At 38.5% G+C, this 18,160-nt stretch overlaps 2 protein-coding genes and 1 pseudogene across 2 annotated transcripts; 2 read left to right on the plus strand and 1 right to left on the minus strand.

The window, feature by feature from the left end:
• The first annotated feature begins 1,375 nt into the window (after positions 1 to 1,375).
• On the plus strand, positions 1,376 to 6,222 carry LOC130970624 (uncharacterized). The gene is made up of 6 exons (XM_057896759.1): positions 1,376 to 1,651; positions 2,477 to 2,810; positions 3,963 to 4,138; positions 4,330 to 4,452; positions 5,024 to 5,242; positions 5,449 to 6,222. The coding sequence occupies exons 3-6, from the start codon at positions 3,983 to 3,985 to the stop codon at positions 5,893 to 5,895; spliced, it is 945 nt and encodes a 314-aa protein (XP_057752742.1). The 5' UTR covers positions 1,376 to 1,651; positions 2,477 to 2,810; positions 3,963 to 3,982; the 3' UTR covers positions 5,896 to 6,222.
• A 2,638-nt stretch (positions 6,223 to 8,860) lies between these two features.
• On the plus strand, positions 8,861 to 11,017 carry LOC130969716 (amino acid permease 4-like). Its single transcript, XM_057895570.1, has 5 exons — positions 8,861 to 8,947; positions 9,045 to 9,165; positions 9,264 to 9,591; positions 9,755 to 10,355; positions 10,418 to 11,017. Exons 1-5 carry the CDS (start codon positions 8,900 to 8,902, stop codon positions 10,841 to 10,843), a joined length of 1,524 nt encoding a protein of 507 aa, XP_057751553.1. The 5' UTR covers positions 8,861 to 8,899; the 3' UTR covers positions 10,844 to 11,017.
• A 16-nt stretch (positions 11,018 to 11,033) lies between these two features.
• Positions 11,034 to 12,797, minus strand: LOC130969717 (protein EARLY-RESPONSIVE TO DEHYDRATION 7, chloroplastic-like; annotated as a pseudogene).
• Positions 12,798 to 18,160: the final 5,363 nt, after the last annotated feature.

Below are 18,160 nucleotides of genomic sequence, written 5' to 3' on the forward strand. Positions count from 1 at the left end.
CTAACCTAAATCAATTAAAATTTAATTGGTTCGGTTCTTATTTTTTTCTAAATCCGAATCAGTCCGACCCATGGGCCCCTTAGGAGCTAGGGCAGCTGGATCCTCTTAATTTTTTTTAAATTAAGAAAGTAAAGTGTAATGTCTATCATTTAAATGCTTTCTCTTTCATGTTTTTTTTTTAATCTCACTTATAAAAATAATGGTGAGAGATCACACTTTACTTTTTCAAGTGAAAATTTTTTTTAGAGAATCCATTCCCAAAGTGAGGTACCCATATAATACCAGTGTATAGAAACAATTCCGCTACACATCCAAAATTTTTTAATAACTAAGTCCAACAAAGTTGGCTCGTACCCAACAAAAATTACTTTCATTACACGTGTGCACGCATGCGCGCTTCACTGACGTTTCGCATGCCGCGTTCAAATAATATGAAAAATGGTTCCTATCTTAGTGTGTCTCCTCTTTTTTCTATTGGTGTTGTTGTATTTTGTTTTTGTTTCTCCTCCTCCTCTTTTTTATGTTATTTCATTTGCTTATTCTTTCTTTTTTATTTTTTTTTGTTTGATTTTATTTCTCTCAAGAGTAAAACAAGAAGAATTATGAGAAATTAAAATAAGAAGAAAAGAAGAAGAAGAAGAAAACAAAGCAAAAGATGAGGAGAAGGAAGAAGAGTTTTGAATTGTATAAAATTTATCAGAAATATAACACTAAAATTTTTTAACAATAACACACAATTGTCTTAATTTTTATACTAAATTTTTGTTACAAAAGCACAAAAATATATTTTTTAATACTATTCTATCTTCTTTCTTTTTTTCTTTTACTCTTCTTTTAGTAGCATTGTTTCTCGTATTAGGCTTGAATGAACATGTTTTTATCTGCGCGACAGGTAGATTTAAAACACTTGGTTGTACTTGATTGAGACTCGAATTCAAAACTTTTAGATAAAGTGAAAAGATTATGCCATTTGAATTATAGTTCGTTAGCAGTTCTAGAATCTTTATTATTGAGATAGTAAATTACTAAAATATTCTTATTATATATATATATATATTTTTTTTTTGGAGAAAGAAAAACCCTAAAATTCAAATCCTCTTTCAATCATAGTGGTAAGAATCCCATCGGATCGGTCGGTTCGATCGAAAAATCGGTGAATCGGTCATTTGACTGGTCCAGCTGAGTAATCTAATCTGATAAGGAACAGAATCGGGTTGAACCGTCCGATTTTGTAAAAAACCGGAGAACCGGCGGTTTTGAATAACCCATCCGGTTCGAAGCTCTTTTTTTTTTTCTCCCTTAGCCAAAGCAACGTCGTTTTGGGTTTTATATAAAAAAAAAATAATAATAAACACACAAAACACTCGAACCTACCATCCCCATCCCCATCTCCATTGACCCATTCCCCCTAACCCTAATCCCCAACGGCACCCATTCCTCAGTAAGGCAGCAAGCCAGCAACCCCTCCAGGCTCCAACCCCGCCGGCCGTCTCGTCGTCTTCGTCCCTCCAGACACGGTGCGGCTCCGACGAACTCCTTGCACGTCGCGTTTTGGCTCGCAGCCTCGCAGGTCGTCTTCTTCATCGCAGCTCCTTGCTCCGTCGGCGGCGTCGTCGCGTCCTCTCTGTCCACTGCCTCATCTGTCGGACAGGTTGGTCCGTTGGTGGTCTCCTCGCATTATGCCATTATCTCTGTTTTTGTAGTTATTATGTTCTGTTTATGTTAAATGTTTAATTATAATTGGTTGAATTTGTGGATTCTTGATTATGAAATTACTGAATTTGTTGAATTTCTTATTGTGCATCTGTTTAGTGTAGTGATTGCTGGATTGCTGGATTTTTTATTAATTTTTTATTATGCCATTATGCCTGTTTGCTTTAGAAGATGGATTGCTGGATTTTCTAGCAATTTTTGTTGAATTATGTGCTGTTGAACTATTATGCCATTGTGCATCTGCTTAGTGTAGTGACTCTTGAGTCTTTTTGTCGAATTATTTGCTGTTGAACTACTATGGTGTTGCTTTTAAATGTGTGTTGACTTGAATGGTTATTTTCAAGTTGAATGCAACTATTTTACTTGCGAGTTAAGTGCTTGTTATTCATTCATCAATTTCTCATGGTTGTATGTCTTTGTTAGGTACCAATCTTGCTCATAATTTAAATCACTCGGTAAATTTAGGCTTGAAAACATGTCGGCAAAACTGGTTTTATGTCCAAAACTGATTTTAGTGAATGCATATATGGTTGCTTTTGTCTTGCTTAACAGGAACCCTTTGAATTGAACTGTTGGAAATAGGTTATGCTCCCAACATTGAACAATTGATGTGAATTTGTATTTTGTAATAGCTTTTGTTTTATACCTTTGCTATTATATTTTTTATTTATGTGAAACCGGTTTTATCGGTTGAACCAGTAAACCAGTAACCTGATCGGTTTGATCACCGGTTCGGTTCTTACAACTATGCTTTCAATTTCAGCCCCGAAAGTCAGGCCTCTCCGGCTTTCCTCTCACCGCCGTCTGCCATCCTCCTCCCTTCTCACCGTCACGCTCGCCCCCTCTTACCGCTACCGTCTCTCACTCTCACGGTCTCACTGCAGAATCATTGTCTTCTCACGTCTGAGGCAGAATCGTCGTCTCAGCCTGAACATCGCCGCCTCCAGTCCGGTCTTAATCGCAGCTTCCAGTCTGGTCTCCGTCGCCGCCTCCAGCGAGATCTTGGCCGGTCTTCATCGCCACTGCAGCAGCATCTTTGCCGGTCTTCATCGCAGCTCGTCCATCAGCCTCTTCGCCATTCGCCGCTCTTCCTTCCGGTAAGTCTTCTGTGATTTTATTCGGTGTGTGTGTGTGCGTCTCTTGTGCGTGTGTCTTCTGACCTTGATGGAGTGTGGTAATTGAAGACAAAGGAATGCTGATGAAGAAGATTGGAACCATTCTTATAGCAAGAATGTTGTTGAGGGTGCTGATTAGTTTTAGTGATTGACGATGATGATGATGATGAGATGATTGTGGGTGTTGTTGCTGAAGAAGCACTATTACTTGTGTTTGTTGTTTTTTTTTTCAAACAGAGTTAAGGATGACTAAACAAAATGGTTCAGTGTGTGTGCCTATTCTGCCTTTTGTGCCATTGTTGAATTTGAATTAACAAATTAGTCAGCTGCAGTGCAAACAACTAGCTTGTGCCATTGTTGAATTTGAATTTATCGTTGTCAGTTGTCACGCATATTTGTATCTTGAAGTTTTTGGGTTTGGGAGTGGTAATAAGAATTGAATACGCAACGGAATTACACAAGATATGCTAGGGGAGATGACAATTCAGCTACTTGTTAACTATTTGGTTTATGTATATCAATATATGTTAGAGACAGTCTTTGTTTCTCTAGTTGATTTTATTGAAACATCCACTATAAACATGGATGGATAAAAGTGGAATTTAACTTGAATGTCTCATTGATATAAAATTATTTACAAGGGTATAATATTATTTAAGGTTTTTATGAATTGACTATTAGTTAATTTTGCAGGATTTTCTAGATGTATTATCTTCAAAAAATAAATTATAACATGATTATCAAAGCTTTTCGAAAGTAAGTATGATAATTTCTTATATGATTTTTCATATGACATACGTATGTGTGTAGGTGTGTTTTGTATTTGCAATGTAGATCTTATTGCCAATCCAAAACCTATAAATACCCAATCCCGAGCTACTTCATCTTTCTCTGCTTTGTTTTGAACCCTATTCCCAAAATTCTCTTCTTCATTTTCCATTGTTGATTAACCTCTTCGTCTTACTTGACCTTGGCAGCTACAGGAACTCGTCTTTATTTGTTCTTTGAGTAATATCAGCTGCATTTCTTTTTAAAAACATTGTTTCATGTAAATTGTGGTGATTAAAGACTTATGGATTGATACAAATTAATTTGGATCATAAAAAGTGTTTTCTTTGCTTTGTGTTCAAACAGAGGCAAAGAAGGTAGGTGAAATGAGCAAGTACGGCTTAAACCTTAGGCCTGCAAAACAGAAGCAACAGCCAAAAAGGCCTCCCCTTGCAGCACCATTTGGATTCAATGATGAAGAAGAGAATGACGTTGAGAGAGAAATCGCTCTCCAAGCTAACAAGAAAAAGACTCTTAAGGACGTAAGTTGATGCTTCTCTAGTATAATAGAACTTGTGAATTACATGGTTATTATATTTTTTAGTTTATTTGCTTAAGTAAATATAATGCCGACCCCACCAAGTGGAACAAGTCTTTGTTGTTGTTGTTTGTTGCTTAAGTAAATATAATCTCACATCCTTGTGTGTGTGGGTGTTGTTTGTTAAACTTGAAGGTTGAAGAGCAGCAAAAGAAAGCCTTAGAAGAAGATCCAACTGTATTTGATTATGATGGAGTCTATGACAAAATGAAAGAGAAAGTTGCCCGCCCATTGATACAAGATCGCGAAGAGAGAAAAGTATGGTAATTATTTTCAGAATGATGTGATCTTTGTTCTTTTAAATCATTTTTGTGGACTAATTTTCAGCATGTAGAATTTCAATACTTTATGCAACATAATCTTTTGCCAAATTTTCTTCTCAAATCCCCTTTGTTTCGGGGCTTGAATTATGATACAGAACAGTGAAGATGGACACATTCGCATAGGAAAAATCCAATTTATAAAGATATAACAACATAACCTAAAATTATATATATATCAAGTATGCAAGTAGCATATGAAGCTCTATATCTAAGATTAATAAATATAATATGGTAGTGGTAGTGGGATTCTCACAATGACATGCAGCCCTTCTTGAAGCAGGGTTGATTCGTAAGCAGCACTTTGTTTTAATACTTTTAAGTCTTTGGTCTATATGCTTCTTGTTTTATGGTTAAAAATTAATTTTTCGTGTTATAATTTTGTGAGTTAGTTATTATTGTTATTATTATTATTTCTATTGTTTTTCCAAAAAAAAAAACAAAATTCAGTTTCATGCCAATTGACATTGCCACTCATCAGTCATCATCCTGCAAATTTTGTGGTGCAGCCAAGGTATATCCAAAATCTGATTAAAAAGGCAAAAGAGCGAGAACAGTATCGCGATATTGTTTATGAGAAAAAGATTGCCAAAGAGAGAAGCAAAGATGACCACCTCTATGCTGACAAAGACAAATTTATTACTGAAGCTTACAGAAAGAAGCTTGCTGAACGTGAGAGACAGATGGAGCTAGAACGATTGCGTGAACTTCAAGAGGAGAGAGATGATGTAGGTTCTAGCATTTTAAACATTTCCCATATTAATTATCATGTCTTGGTTGCCAACTTGATTGGTAATGGAAGAACAGTCTTGCTTTTCGTTTTCTTCCATATCGCCTAATTGAATTGATGTACTTCTTTATGGTTCAATTCCTATATTTCCAATTCTCTGTTTCTTGCATACTGCTGACATACAATTTTCATATTTGTACATAGGTTACAAAGAAGAAGGACTTTTTGCTTGATTTTTATACAAACCTTGATAAAAATGTTGCATATGGTGCACAAGATCCTCGGGGGAGGAAACATGAGAATCGAGCTGAGCAAAGAACTGCAGAGACACGCGAAGACACAAAGCATGATGCACCTGATCGACACCAGCATAATGATGTGCCAGATGAATTGCAGAATTCACCTGTGAAGTCTTCCATGAAAAACGATGTGGATCAGGGTGAAACTTCTAATCCTTCCAACAGAACTGTTGATCACTCAGATATGAAGCCAAATTCTGAGGCGTCTGTGGAAGGAAAGGATTCAGTTGAACAGTCATCAACTTGCCAGCCAAAGCCTGATCATCACAAAAGAAGTCAAGATGCTGTGGCCGCAGCAAAAGAACGGTTTTTGGCCCGTAAGAAAGCAAAGGATAAGGATAAGGAGCTCTGATTTTTTCTTTCCCCTTTCTAGGCTTTGTCCAACGTCGGGTGACAGATCTTTTATTCATTAGTGGATGATATTATGTTCCTACCTACATTGTTAAAGAGCTTAATCGGGGAGAAATAGTAATGTAAGTTATTTTGCCAAGTTTTTATGGTATGCAATATTGGTATCGGTTTCTGAATTCATCATATTGATTCCCCCGAGTAACATTGATTATCACATGTTGAGTTCATGAAAGTAGAGTTTGAAATTAGGACCTCCTTTATATTGTTCAAATAACTAACTGTATATCATTTTCCAATATAAGTTTTCCCGTTTTGTTTTTGGTTGGTATATTCATGGTACTTTTCTCATAGCAATTCACTTGGTTTAATTTTCAATATTATTTATCGATGAAGTGAGCAGTGACATATGAGGGCAACGATGCGATAAAGTGGTAATATCAAAATTTTGCAGCTTCAAAGCAAAATTTAGCCTCTAATTTATTTACAAGATTGGCCACGTTATTTCCAAACCCAACTCTTTATTGTTGTGTGAGCATGGTTTGTACTTTGTAGCATAACACAAAATCCAGAAGACAAAAGAAAGTATTCAAGTGAGAAAATTAATAAACCCAGCTATTAGAACCACAATTTCTCATTTGATTCAGGCTAAAAGACTTTGTTAAGAACTCTATAATAAGATTTTTCTTTTTTACATATTAACAGAGACAAGTATTTTAAAATTTTACTTCATTTTGTGCGATAAAATGGTTTGGCTTCCATCCATTTTAGACAGTACTCCCCGTTCGTTTGCATAGTTACATAAAACTTGTAGGTAAAAACTCATGTAAACATATCTTAATGAAAGATAATTAAAAACTATTAAATAATTTAATATATTTGATTAAATTACTTAATATAATATATATTAATATTTTAATTATTATCTTCACATATAAAATATTTTTATTTGAGTATAGGCACGCAAAAAAACTTATAATCCATCTACATTCTTCAATGGAGTGACTAAATGGGAGGCACACGAATATAACCTAAGAATCAGGCTTTGATACACGTGGAAATTAGTTTTTGGATTTATTCAGAACCATACTCAGGAAGTTAACCTATTCGTCAAGTTGACATGACCTAATAATTATTACATTGTTGATCATAAGCTTATTTTCTTGATTGAACCGATTATCTTTTTCTGTTCTTCATAATCTCCAATAATCTCTTACAATTATTGTCAACTGTGCATCCGTGTTTATCATATAGAATATAATAATAATTCCCCTACTCCACCAACATCAAGCAGCATTGGTTTTTGGTACAATAATCACCACTTATATTATTGTTACCTTTTCTTTTACTGATCAAACTAAGGTAGGTTAAACACCCATGTTTAAGCACACTTACACGACATGGAATATCTTGGATTAGATATCGGATATGGATAAATATGACAAATTAATTAAAAGCAGCTAATAACTTCTAAATTTTGAATGTGTAATGTTTTAATTTTTGGATCTGTTAATTTGCTAGTGACACAATATTTTATGAAAGGCTTTGTTTGTCGTTGTTGTTATTGTTGTATTTTTTTGCAAGTAGTGTTGTGTTATTGGCACATGCATGAGAAATTAAAAATCAATTTTTTAAAATTTTTTTAAGTGGTGTTTTGTCATTGGCACAGGAGAAAAAAAAAATAACATTCTGCATTTTCCTCGTGAAGAATAGTCAAAGGGCATGTCTTTTCTTTTAATAATTTTGTTTTTCACCGAATACTCATCATTATTATCCTAGGTTACAAGAAGTATGGTGGAGAGCTTGCTTTCTTTTATGTGGAACTAACTTTAACATTGAGAAAACACCACATCCAACTCAAAACCTTAAAGTGTCAAGTTAATGGGTCTCTCATCTTATAAACTCCTCACTCTTCCTTAATTTTTTTGATGTAGGACTAATTTCAACATTCCTCACACTTGCAACACTAACAGAGGGAACTAGTCACCATAATATGCAATTGGACTCATATGTTGTTGACTGTTTAATTTGTAGAAGCAACTTACTAAAAGAAAAGTTATTATTAGCACGCTTTTAAATTTCTATAACAAATATAGTAGTTCTCTATATAGAAGCTGTATTAGTTTAATTTCTTGAGAAAACTTAGGTAAAAATGATTATTTGTATGAATAAGATGCGTCATCAAAAAGTTCAAAAGTAATGTTACACAAGTAGTGGACTAATTATTACTAAACTAAGTGGATTAGGGAGGTCAGAGCAAGATTATCCCCAATATTGCTACACAGAATAGTAATCTTAAGCCTGAGATTGTATTTTATGAATGGAACACTCGAGAGGTCAATGTTTTGTTGAGAATAATAATATACAAGGATTACTATCTTCTTCCAATTCTGCAAAATCAATTCTACATTTTTTGTTTTTATTCAATTCTTTCCTTGATGTCTAATACCTAATAGAAAGGGTTGTAAAGTGAATTTGGTATATTAGAGACCAAAATTTCAAGACGTTATTTATACTTGACTATTATTTTTAATTAAATTCTGAAAATCTAAATAAAATAATTAATATAGTTATACTTATTTAAATCTATAAATATATCTCAGAAAATAGATAAAGAAAATAAAATATCCTAATATGTCTGTAGATATTAATAAAGTAATTGTTCATGGACCCATGCACAGATGCAGTTCTTGGCAGCTTGTAATCCTCAAATGAAACATGGTCCAAATGGGCATTGATTGGAAGCTAAAAACTAAAAAGTAAAAGCTAATCTTTCCCATAAGGGAGTAATAATTCATATTCTGGAATGATTATAATGTTCTACCTAACAATGAAACGTGTTACATAGAAGGAAGGTGCACAATTGCACATAATATAAAGTGTTTTCACATCACACTTTACTAACAGTAATACAGTTTCAACGCATATTTACCTATAAAACCCCATCTATTTTCTTTATAAAAGTATCCCTCACATTTTATCCACTTTCTTCTAATCAATAATTAACCATGTTGTCAAGAAGTAGAACACTTCCTAGCAGAATTCACCACGGAATTGTAAGACCAAATTAACAAATATTCACTCTATCATTGTCCTTAGTTTAATCATGACGTTGGGTTATACTAATGTTTGTTACTTGTTTGTATATAACAGATAGAAGAGAGGCATGATGTGAAGCATTACTTACAAGTAGAAGTGCAGCCAAAAAAGCCAACGGAAGCTGAAAAACCAATTAACATTCTCTCCAATTATTCTAAGTGCTTCGATGATGATGGTCGCTCCAAAAGAACAGATTATAAACATCACATTTATTTTATAACATACCTGCATATGACTTTCAACATTCAAAGCTGATGACATTTATTATTGTAGGGACATTTTGGACAGCAAGTGCTCATATCATAACTGCAGTGATAGGGTCAGGAGTGCTCTCACTAGCATGGTCAGTGGCTCAACTTGGTTGGATTGCAGGACCTCTTGTCATGCTTCTCTTTGCATTGGTCAACCTCTACACTTCCAACCTACTTACACTTTGTTACAGAACCACTGATTCTGTCACTGGACACAGAAATTACACCTACATGGAAGCAGTCAAGAACATCTTGGGGGGTAGAAAGGTCAAGATATGTGGCCTAATCCAATATTTCAATCTCTTTGGAATTGCAATTGGGTATACTATTGCTGCCTCTGTCAGTATGATGTGAGTAATAATAGCATGTTAAATGATTCAAGTATACTAAAAATATCAGTATTCGAGACTAATGACTAAAATTACCAAAATATCTGTTACAATTGAAAACTTTCCTTAATTCTATATGTTTTACTCATTAATGTGAATGAATTTTGTTCTTATATATATATAGGGCAATAAAAAGGTCAAACTGCTATCATAAGAGCCATGGAGAAGATCCATGCCACATGTCAAGCAATGGGTACATGATAACATTTGGTACAGCAGAGGTGATATTCTCTCAAATACCTGACTTTGATCAAGTATGGTGGCTGTCCATAGTTGCAGCAATCATGTCCTTTACATATTCATCAGTTGGATTGAGCCTTGGCATTGAAAAAGTAGCAGAAAACAGAAGCTTTAAAGGAAGCCTAACAGGAATAAGCATTGGAACAGTGACACAAGCTGGAACAGTCACAGAGACACAGAAGATATGGAGAAGTATGCAAGCTCTGGGAGCAATGGCCTTTGCATACTCCTTCTCCATTATCCTCATTGAAATTCAGGACACCATAAAATCTCCCCCTGCAGAGTACAAGACCATGAGGAAGGCCACTGTGCTGAGCGTGGCAGTCACCACCGTTTTCTATCTGCTCTGTGGATGCATGGGATATGCAGCCTTTGGAGACAATGCACCTGGAAACCTCTTAACTGGTTTTGGATTCTATAATCCTTACTGGCTTCTTGACATTGCCAACTTTGCAATTGTTGTGCATCTTGTTGGTGCATATCAGGTAATTATATCAATTTTGATCCATTTTTGTTTGTTCTTTCAATAAACTTGAAGAATATGCAGGTATTTTGCCAGCCTTTATTTGCATTTGTTGAGAAATGGTGTGCAAGAAAATGGGCAAAGAATGGTTTTGTGGCCTCAGAATATAAAATTGTTGTTCCTTTTCTTGGAGTATACCAACTGAACTTGTTCCGGTTAGTATGGAGGACCGGTTTTGTGTTTTCAACAACCATCATAGCCATGCTCATGCCTTTCTTCAACGATGTAGTTGGAATACTTGGAGCATTTGGTTTCTGGCCCTTAACGGTTTACTTCCCAATAGACATGTACATTTCACAGAGGAAGATTCCTAGATGGAGTAATCGATGGCTTGGACTTCAGTTACTCAGTTTCACTTGTCTTATTGTTTCAGTTGTAGCTGCTGTAGGTTCAATGGCTGGGGTAGTGTTGGATCTCAAGACTTATAAGCCATTTAAAACTAGTTATTAAGCTTGTTAAATCTTGTGCTTATAAGTAATTGTTATTATCTCAAGTGGTATGTGAGTTATTATCACTTTTTTGAAGTTACCATGAATAATGTTTTATACAAGGGTAACCTTTTTTGGCCATTTTTTTCATCTTCTCAAGGTTGCTACTTACCTACTACTACCTTTTTCTTCATTATTAGATGTTAACTTCTGCTACAAGACATTATGGATTAAATAATGTCATTGCAACAATTAAACGAATCACAATTCATTTTCCAGAACATCTATTTATATCATTTGTGGAAATGTTAGTTCAGAGAGAAGGAAGGTTCAAGAACAGAGGAAAGTTTACAGAGAAAAGGCCTAGGTCAAAAGCAAGTTACTTCTGACTAAGCAAGAAAATGAGACTTACAAGAGCAAAAACTCAAAATTCTAATTACTCTATCTACTATATATACTACCTTAGCTAAATCTGCTAACTAACCGTTCACCACTATTAACACCTGTATAACAAACTTTTCCAAACTGCAAAGTGTGTAACTAACTTGCTAATTAATCTGACTCCTCATGTGATATCATTCAACACTAAAATTCTAGACGCTTTGAACATTACCTGAACTTGAATACAGTCCTATCATTCAATACTATATCTTTGATCTGAGTGCTTTCCAAAACTTGAATACAGTCCATGCTGTCCCCATTGCATGCCCTGCTGCATCAAGCCCTTGATTTATCACCTTACCTGCTTCCTCTCCATATCTACAAAATAGAGTCAAAGTCAATAGTACTACTACATCATAGGACATATAATTGACAATTAACAAAAACTTGGATGGAGAACGGAACTTACTTATGGGAAACAAGTTCTGTGGTGACAACAGATGAAGTAGACATTACATTCCTTCCAGCTACTTCTACAGCATCACACGCCTTATCTGCAATCCCACAAACACACAATATCCAAAATCCAATTCCTTTGCTTCTATGCATTGTGCATGCGATATGTAAAGTAATCAAGTAACTCACTGAATCCATCCATGGAAGCAAAACAAACTTCCCCCGGAATAAAGCTAAAGATTTTTTTCCCTGCTTTAGAATTCACTACAGAACTTGTGAAGAACCCAGGCACCTTCACCACCCCAGATAGGACACTTGTGGCCACTTTCTCTGACATCTCCGTCAACCTCTCAACCCTGTCCAAATCCAAATAAATATTACACTACATCATAAAACTGAATACATATATAACAGAGAAATGAATAGAATAGAATTGGTTAATTTCTTGGAAGGAAGAGAAACTTTTTCACGCTCTCCATTGCTCGGGGACTAATCTGAGACTGGGAAGAAGCAAGTTGCATCCTCCTCTTGAAGAAGTCATTGCCGGACTTCAACCTCTCAGTCCCCATACCAAAGAATCCCCCTCACAACCTGCCCCGAACCAGCGGCTATCCACCGAGCGAACCGGCTACTTTAGTCCTCCACGTTGGGTGCCACCGTGGTCCAGTAAGCTGCAGAGCTCTCCTCCACCTCTTCTCGCCGGAAATCTTCATGTCCTCCGACGAGGTCTCCCTCGGCGCCACCACCTCCCATCCAAGCACATTCTCCAACTTCTCCACTGACAGAATACTATACCTTTCCAGAGCCTCATCGAGTTCCTTCAGGACACCCTCTTGACTCTTTGAAGCCACGGTCAAACCATAGCTCAACACATCGTAATCTTCCTCTCCTTCTTTCTGATTATTATTGGGAACGAGAAGCGTGAAGAAGTAGTGGGACTCATCGAGTTTTACAGCGGAAACATCCTTGGTCAACGGCCACTGAAGTTGGTCGCCGGAAGCAAGTTGGAGGCTAGAGTAATTCTGTATGAGGTGGAGGAAGACGCCGGGAATTGTAAGAAGAACATGGTCGAATGGTTGGTGTGACGATGACATTAATGAATGTGAAAGAGAGGAATGGGAATGAGTAAAGACACAAACGACAAACCAGCTCCTTCTCCATTTTCACTTGAGACAATAAAATATATATTTCGATTCCAAACATTATTATTTTAAGAAAATCTAATTTTTTTTAAAAAAATCTATTAAATAAGAATAAAAATTAATTTTAATGATGCTTTTTGTTACGGTAGGTAACCGGAGATTAGCCCAATGAATGGCGTTAGGCGGCCCAAGTGTATAATAGAGGAGGACTCCAGGTAGGTCCGCAACTCGGGAGGCTCCGTCCAACTTGTGCTCGCGTGTGAATGGGGGGTGGTACCTGCAAAGACACTCCGATGCCTAAGTTAGCAAGAGTGTGAGCAGGTCTTAGAGAGTATTGGACTTAGGAATACCTAAGGTGTGTCAGTGTACTTATAGTGGTGAGCCAATAACCACCGTTGGAGTAGTGCCGTATCTTTAGGATAATAACCGTCCCATTATCTTAGGGAGGTTAAGATATGGCTTTATGAAGTGGTTAGAGAGATTTCAGGGGCGGTTACCCATTTGAATGAGTATTTATCTGCCAGCTAATCTCACAACCGACTTCTTCGTACCAAGTCGGGGTTGACACCGACCTCTTGAATGGAGGTGGGTGCTTTGTTAGGCTTAATCTATTGGATCAGGCCTTTCGATTGGACCTGGGCCCTTAACATTGGGCCAGGGTATGAACAGTGCCCCTACTTGAGCCCAAATCTTTTAAAGTTTGGGTTCAAGTATTTAGCTCGGGTTCGTAGTCGACTTGTTTGAAAGAACACGGATCTTGGAAACCGACGTGATTTTCGCGACTTTTGGTTTCTGACAGTTACGTCAATTCAAGCGTCGTGTCCGTTGAGGGATTATTTAGGGATTTGAGGGCTTTGGTAACGGTGCAGTCGCATTAATGACAGCCTCGTTTTTACCATTATGCCCCTTAGCCTATTTATAAATTCTTTCCCTCTCTTTCCATTTTCCGTTTCTGCAATCTTTCAAACTTCTCCTTATCCTGTTCGTGCTACATTCTTGCATTCGAAGACTTCTGTTCTTCACCAACCTCCATTTTCGGATAAAGGTTAGTTTTGTTTTATTCATGCCATGCTTTATGTTTGCATGTTTTGCGAGTAGGTAGGTTGACCCGTAGATTCTGGTTTCGAATCTCTCTTCTTTAGTGGCCGTGTTTTTTGATTTTCTTTTTCTTTTTCCTTTTTGTAGGTTTTCTGCCACTTTCTTCTTTTAAAAAATGCCCTCTGTAGACATTCTTTCTCAGTGGGTTGACGATACGGTCCTTGGGGAGGAACCGTTGGTTGACGCTGAGTTCATCACCCACCTTCGTACTCATCATAGGCTCTGTACTTCGGACGAGGACGAGCCCAAATATGAACTGATAATCCCGGGTCTTGAAGACCGGGTCTGTTTTGGGAGGGCTAATGAGGCGGCCCCTCATTTTTTCTTCATGTATGAATGTATGATCACCCGTTTGGGTGTTTTTCTTCCTTTCTCTGATTTCGAGATATCTGTCTTGCACCACTGTAAGGTTGCCCCTACTCAACTTCACCCCAATTCATGGGGTTTTTTGAAGATTTACCAGTTTATAAGCCACGCTCTGGACTTTCCGACTTCCTTGAGAATTTTCTTCTATCTTTTCCATATGACTAAGCCCTTTAGTGGGCTAAACAACAAGCAACAATGGGTATCCTTCCGAGCCATTCAAGGTCGGAGGATTTTCACCCTTTTTGACGAGTCTTTCCACGACTTCAAAAACTTCTTCTTCAAGGTTCAAGCTGTAGAGGGTCACCACCCCTTTTTCCTGGACGAGCATTCCTCCCCTCGCTTTCCCCTTTATTGGCTGCCGGCCACCCCTTGCGAAAAGATTGGTCTAGATGATCTAGACGAGGTGGAGGCGGCCATTAAAGGGTTTTTCCGAGAAGCGTGGGGGAGGTCCCCATATTTGGATACCAGGAAAATTCTTCAGGGAACACCGACTTTCGTTCAGTCTCAAATAGGTAGTGCATGCATTTTTTACCGACTTGCATTTTACCGATTTGCATTTTACCGACTTACATTTTCCCGACTTGTAACTTGGTTGTTACTTTTGTAGATATGGCAAAGAAAAATGCTCAAGAGTCCTACCAGAGGGTGCAGGAAGCCAAGGCAAAGTCTCGGGCCAGGTCCGGGGGTTCCAAGGCGGTCGTCTCTCCTCCTCCTCCTCCTCCTCTTCCTAGAAATGTGGGTACTCCCTCTCAGCCTGTTGTTATTTCCTCCTCCTCAAGTTTGACTCGACCACTCCCTTCTGCCCAACCGTTCTCCGAGCCAGAGACTAAGAAGCGCAAGACTTCAGAGTCTGGCCCTTCTTGGGAAGGTGGTGTTAGGGCGGAGGCTCTTGCCTTCGTCCGAAAGAACATCTATCCACTTATTAATATGGATGATGTTTCTGTTCGGAAACACCTTGCCACTCTGGCCGAAGAAAGTTTTAGGGCGGCGGGAGTTTGTGGCAAACTTTTGGACATGTTTGAGAAGACTCCCCTCAGCTCCTTGGGTACTTCCCCAAAGGTCGAGGAGCTGGAGGGGAGGCTTCTTATGTTTGAAAAACATCAGAAGGAGTTAAAGGAGGAGAGGGATAAGCTTAGGAAGGAGAGGGACGACCTCCGGAAGAAGGAAAGCGAGCTGCGGGCCCAATGTACTATGGAGGTAAATTTAAGGAAGGCAGCCCAGGAGAGTTACCAAAGCCTATTTAAAGATATGGTGGAGGTGAAGAAGGATTTGCTGAACTCTCGGACTGCTTATGCTGACTTGGAGGACTCTATCGCCGATGGCGCCGAGGAGTCTTGGAGAATTTTCCTAGAGCAGGTCAGGGTTATAGCCCCCGACTTGGATCTTTCTCCATTACATCCTGACAAAGTGGTGATTGATGGCGCCATTGTTGATCCTCCTGTTCCCGAGGTCCTTTCAGAGTCAGACCTAAAGACTCGGGGGCAGAGGATTATAGAGTCTCCTCCTCATTCTAAAGATGCACCGAGTTCTTCAGCTCCTGCTCCGACTTCCTCTTTGGCTCCTCCTTCCAGCCCTGGTGATGTGCCTCGTGGTGGTGGTGATTCCAAAAAATAACTTCTTTAATTTTATGGCTATATGGGGGCCCGGCCTGTGGGTCCCCCCTTTTTTAAACTTCTGTTTATTTGCCGGTAGTTGTGAATAATTTGCTTCTGGCCTTTCAAGGCCGTAAACAAAATATTCTTTTTGCTGCCCTTTTTTGGATAAGGGTTTTAAACAAAATAAATGCCCTTTTTGGATAAGGGTTTTCGTGATCGAAGTAGGTGCCCTTTTTTGGATAAGGGTTTAAGTTACTTTGCGCGTGCACATGCTTTCCTATTTTGAAATATGTTTGATCTTTTTGAAAAACCTTCTGTTAGCTTGCATTATTTTTTCGAGCCTCTTTCGTGGAAAGGCTTGTATGCAAGCTTTAAACTTTTCAGGTTGTCATATCCCTTTTGTTATCCTTTATACTCGACTTTTGCTTTAGTGAGTTTTTATGACTTAGGTTATTTTTGCGATGCGTTTTTCTTCTACTTGGTGTTATACTCCGATCTTTGGATCAAAGTTTTTCCAAGTTTTTCTACTCGGGATCTCTTTCCGACTTATGAGTCGGGTTGGTTCCCGAGCTTTCACGACCGACTTGTATAACCTCTTTACGCCGACTTGTACCTCGTTGTTTTATCCTGACGACCATCTAGGTCGGTTCATGGGATTTTCACGCTTTGTCGAGCTTAAGTCGGCGCGTTTCGTAGAAAGACTTATATAAAAATAGAGAAGGATATTTAAGAGAAATATATTAATGAAAAAGATCTTTTATTAACCGGGAAGGTACCTTTTTGCTACTAAGGGTCTTGACAGTATATTTCCCTTAGCCTCTACTATGATGCCTCGTTAAAAACCCCTCTCCAGAAAAAACCCTTTTTTGGGAAAAAATCATGAAGCTGGGAAAAGAGTACATCAGGGAGTAGAGTTCGCTTCTAGCTGTAGTACCTTTTCATATTACAAGCATGCCACGACCTTGGTAACTCAGTGCCATCCAGGTCGGTTACTTTATAATAACCTTTCCCTAACACTTCTTTGATTTTGTATGGCCCTTTCCAATTGGCGGCGAGCTTTCCTTCCCCCGACTTGTTGACCCCAATGTCGTTTCTGATTAGGACCAAGTCGTCTTCAGCGAATGTTCTTCGAATGACTTTTTTGTTGTATCTGGTAGCCATTCTTTGCTTTAATGCTGCTTCTCTTATCTGGGCGTTCTCTCGGACTTCGGGGAGCAAGTCGAGCTCCTCTTTGTGCCCCTGTACATTTCCGACCTCATCATGGAGAATTACTCTTGGGCTTTGCTCACTGATTTCTATGGGAATCATGGCTTCTACGCCGTACACTAGTCGAAAAGGTGTTTCTCCTGTGGCGGATTGGGGAGTTGTCCTATAAGCCCACAGTACTTGAGGGAGCTCTTCGGCCCAAGCTCCCTTTGCTTCCTGTAATCTTTTCTTCAAACCTGCCAGTATGACCTTGTTAGCTGCCTCGGCTTGCCCATTGGCTTGTGGGTGTTCTACCGAGGTGAATTGATGCTTGATTTTCATGCTGGCTACCAGGTTTCTGAAGGTGGCGTCGATGAATTGGGTTCCATTATCTGTGGTGATGGAATAAGGTATCCCATACCTTGTGATGATGTTTTTGTAGAGGAACCTGCGACTTCTTTGAGCAGTGATAGTGGCTAATGGTTCTGCTTCTATCCACTTTGTGAAGTAATCTATTCCCACGATTAAGTATTTAACTTGCCCTGGTGCTTGGGGAAAAGGACCTAACAGATCCATCCCCCATTTTGCAAAGGGCCAGGGGGAAGTTATACTAATGAGCTCTTCTGGTGGGGCTACGTGGAAATTTGCATGCATCTGGCATGGCTGGCATTTTTTCACAAAGTCGGTAGCATCTTTCTGCAAGGTCGGCCAATAGAATCCTGCTCAGATTACTTTTCTGGCTAGCGACCTTGCTCCGAGATGATTTCCGCAAATCCCATTGTGTACTTCTTCCAACGCCTCGGTGGTTCTTGAGGTCGGTACGCACTTCAACAATGGTGTTGATATTCCTCTTCTGTAAAGGACATTTCTCACCAAAGTATAATGTTGTGCTTCCCTTCGGATCTTTTTAGCCTCTTTCTCCTCTTTGGGGAGGATGTCAAATTTTAGGTATTCGACTAAGGAATTCATCCATCCGAGGTTTAGGCCGAGTACCTCAAGAACCTCTCGTTCATCTTCTGCTTTTGATACCGAGGGCTCTTGTAGGGTCTCTTGAATCAGGCTTCTGTTGTTCCCTCCGGGTTTGGTACTTGCTAACTTGGATAGGGCGTCAGCTCT

The sequence above is a fragment of the Arachis stenosperma genome, chromosome 3 (genome assembly GCF_014773155.1).
Source record: "Arachis stenosperma cultivar V10309 chromosome 3, arast.V10309.gnm1.PFL2, whole genome shotgun sequence".
NCBI lineage: Eukaryota > Viridiplantae > Streptophyta > Magnoliopsida > Fabales > Fabaceae > Arachis > Arachis stenosperma.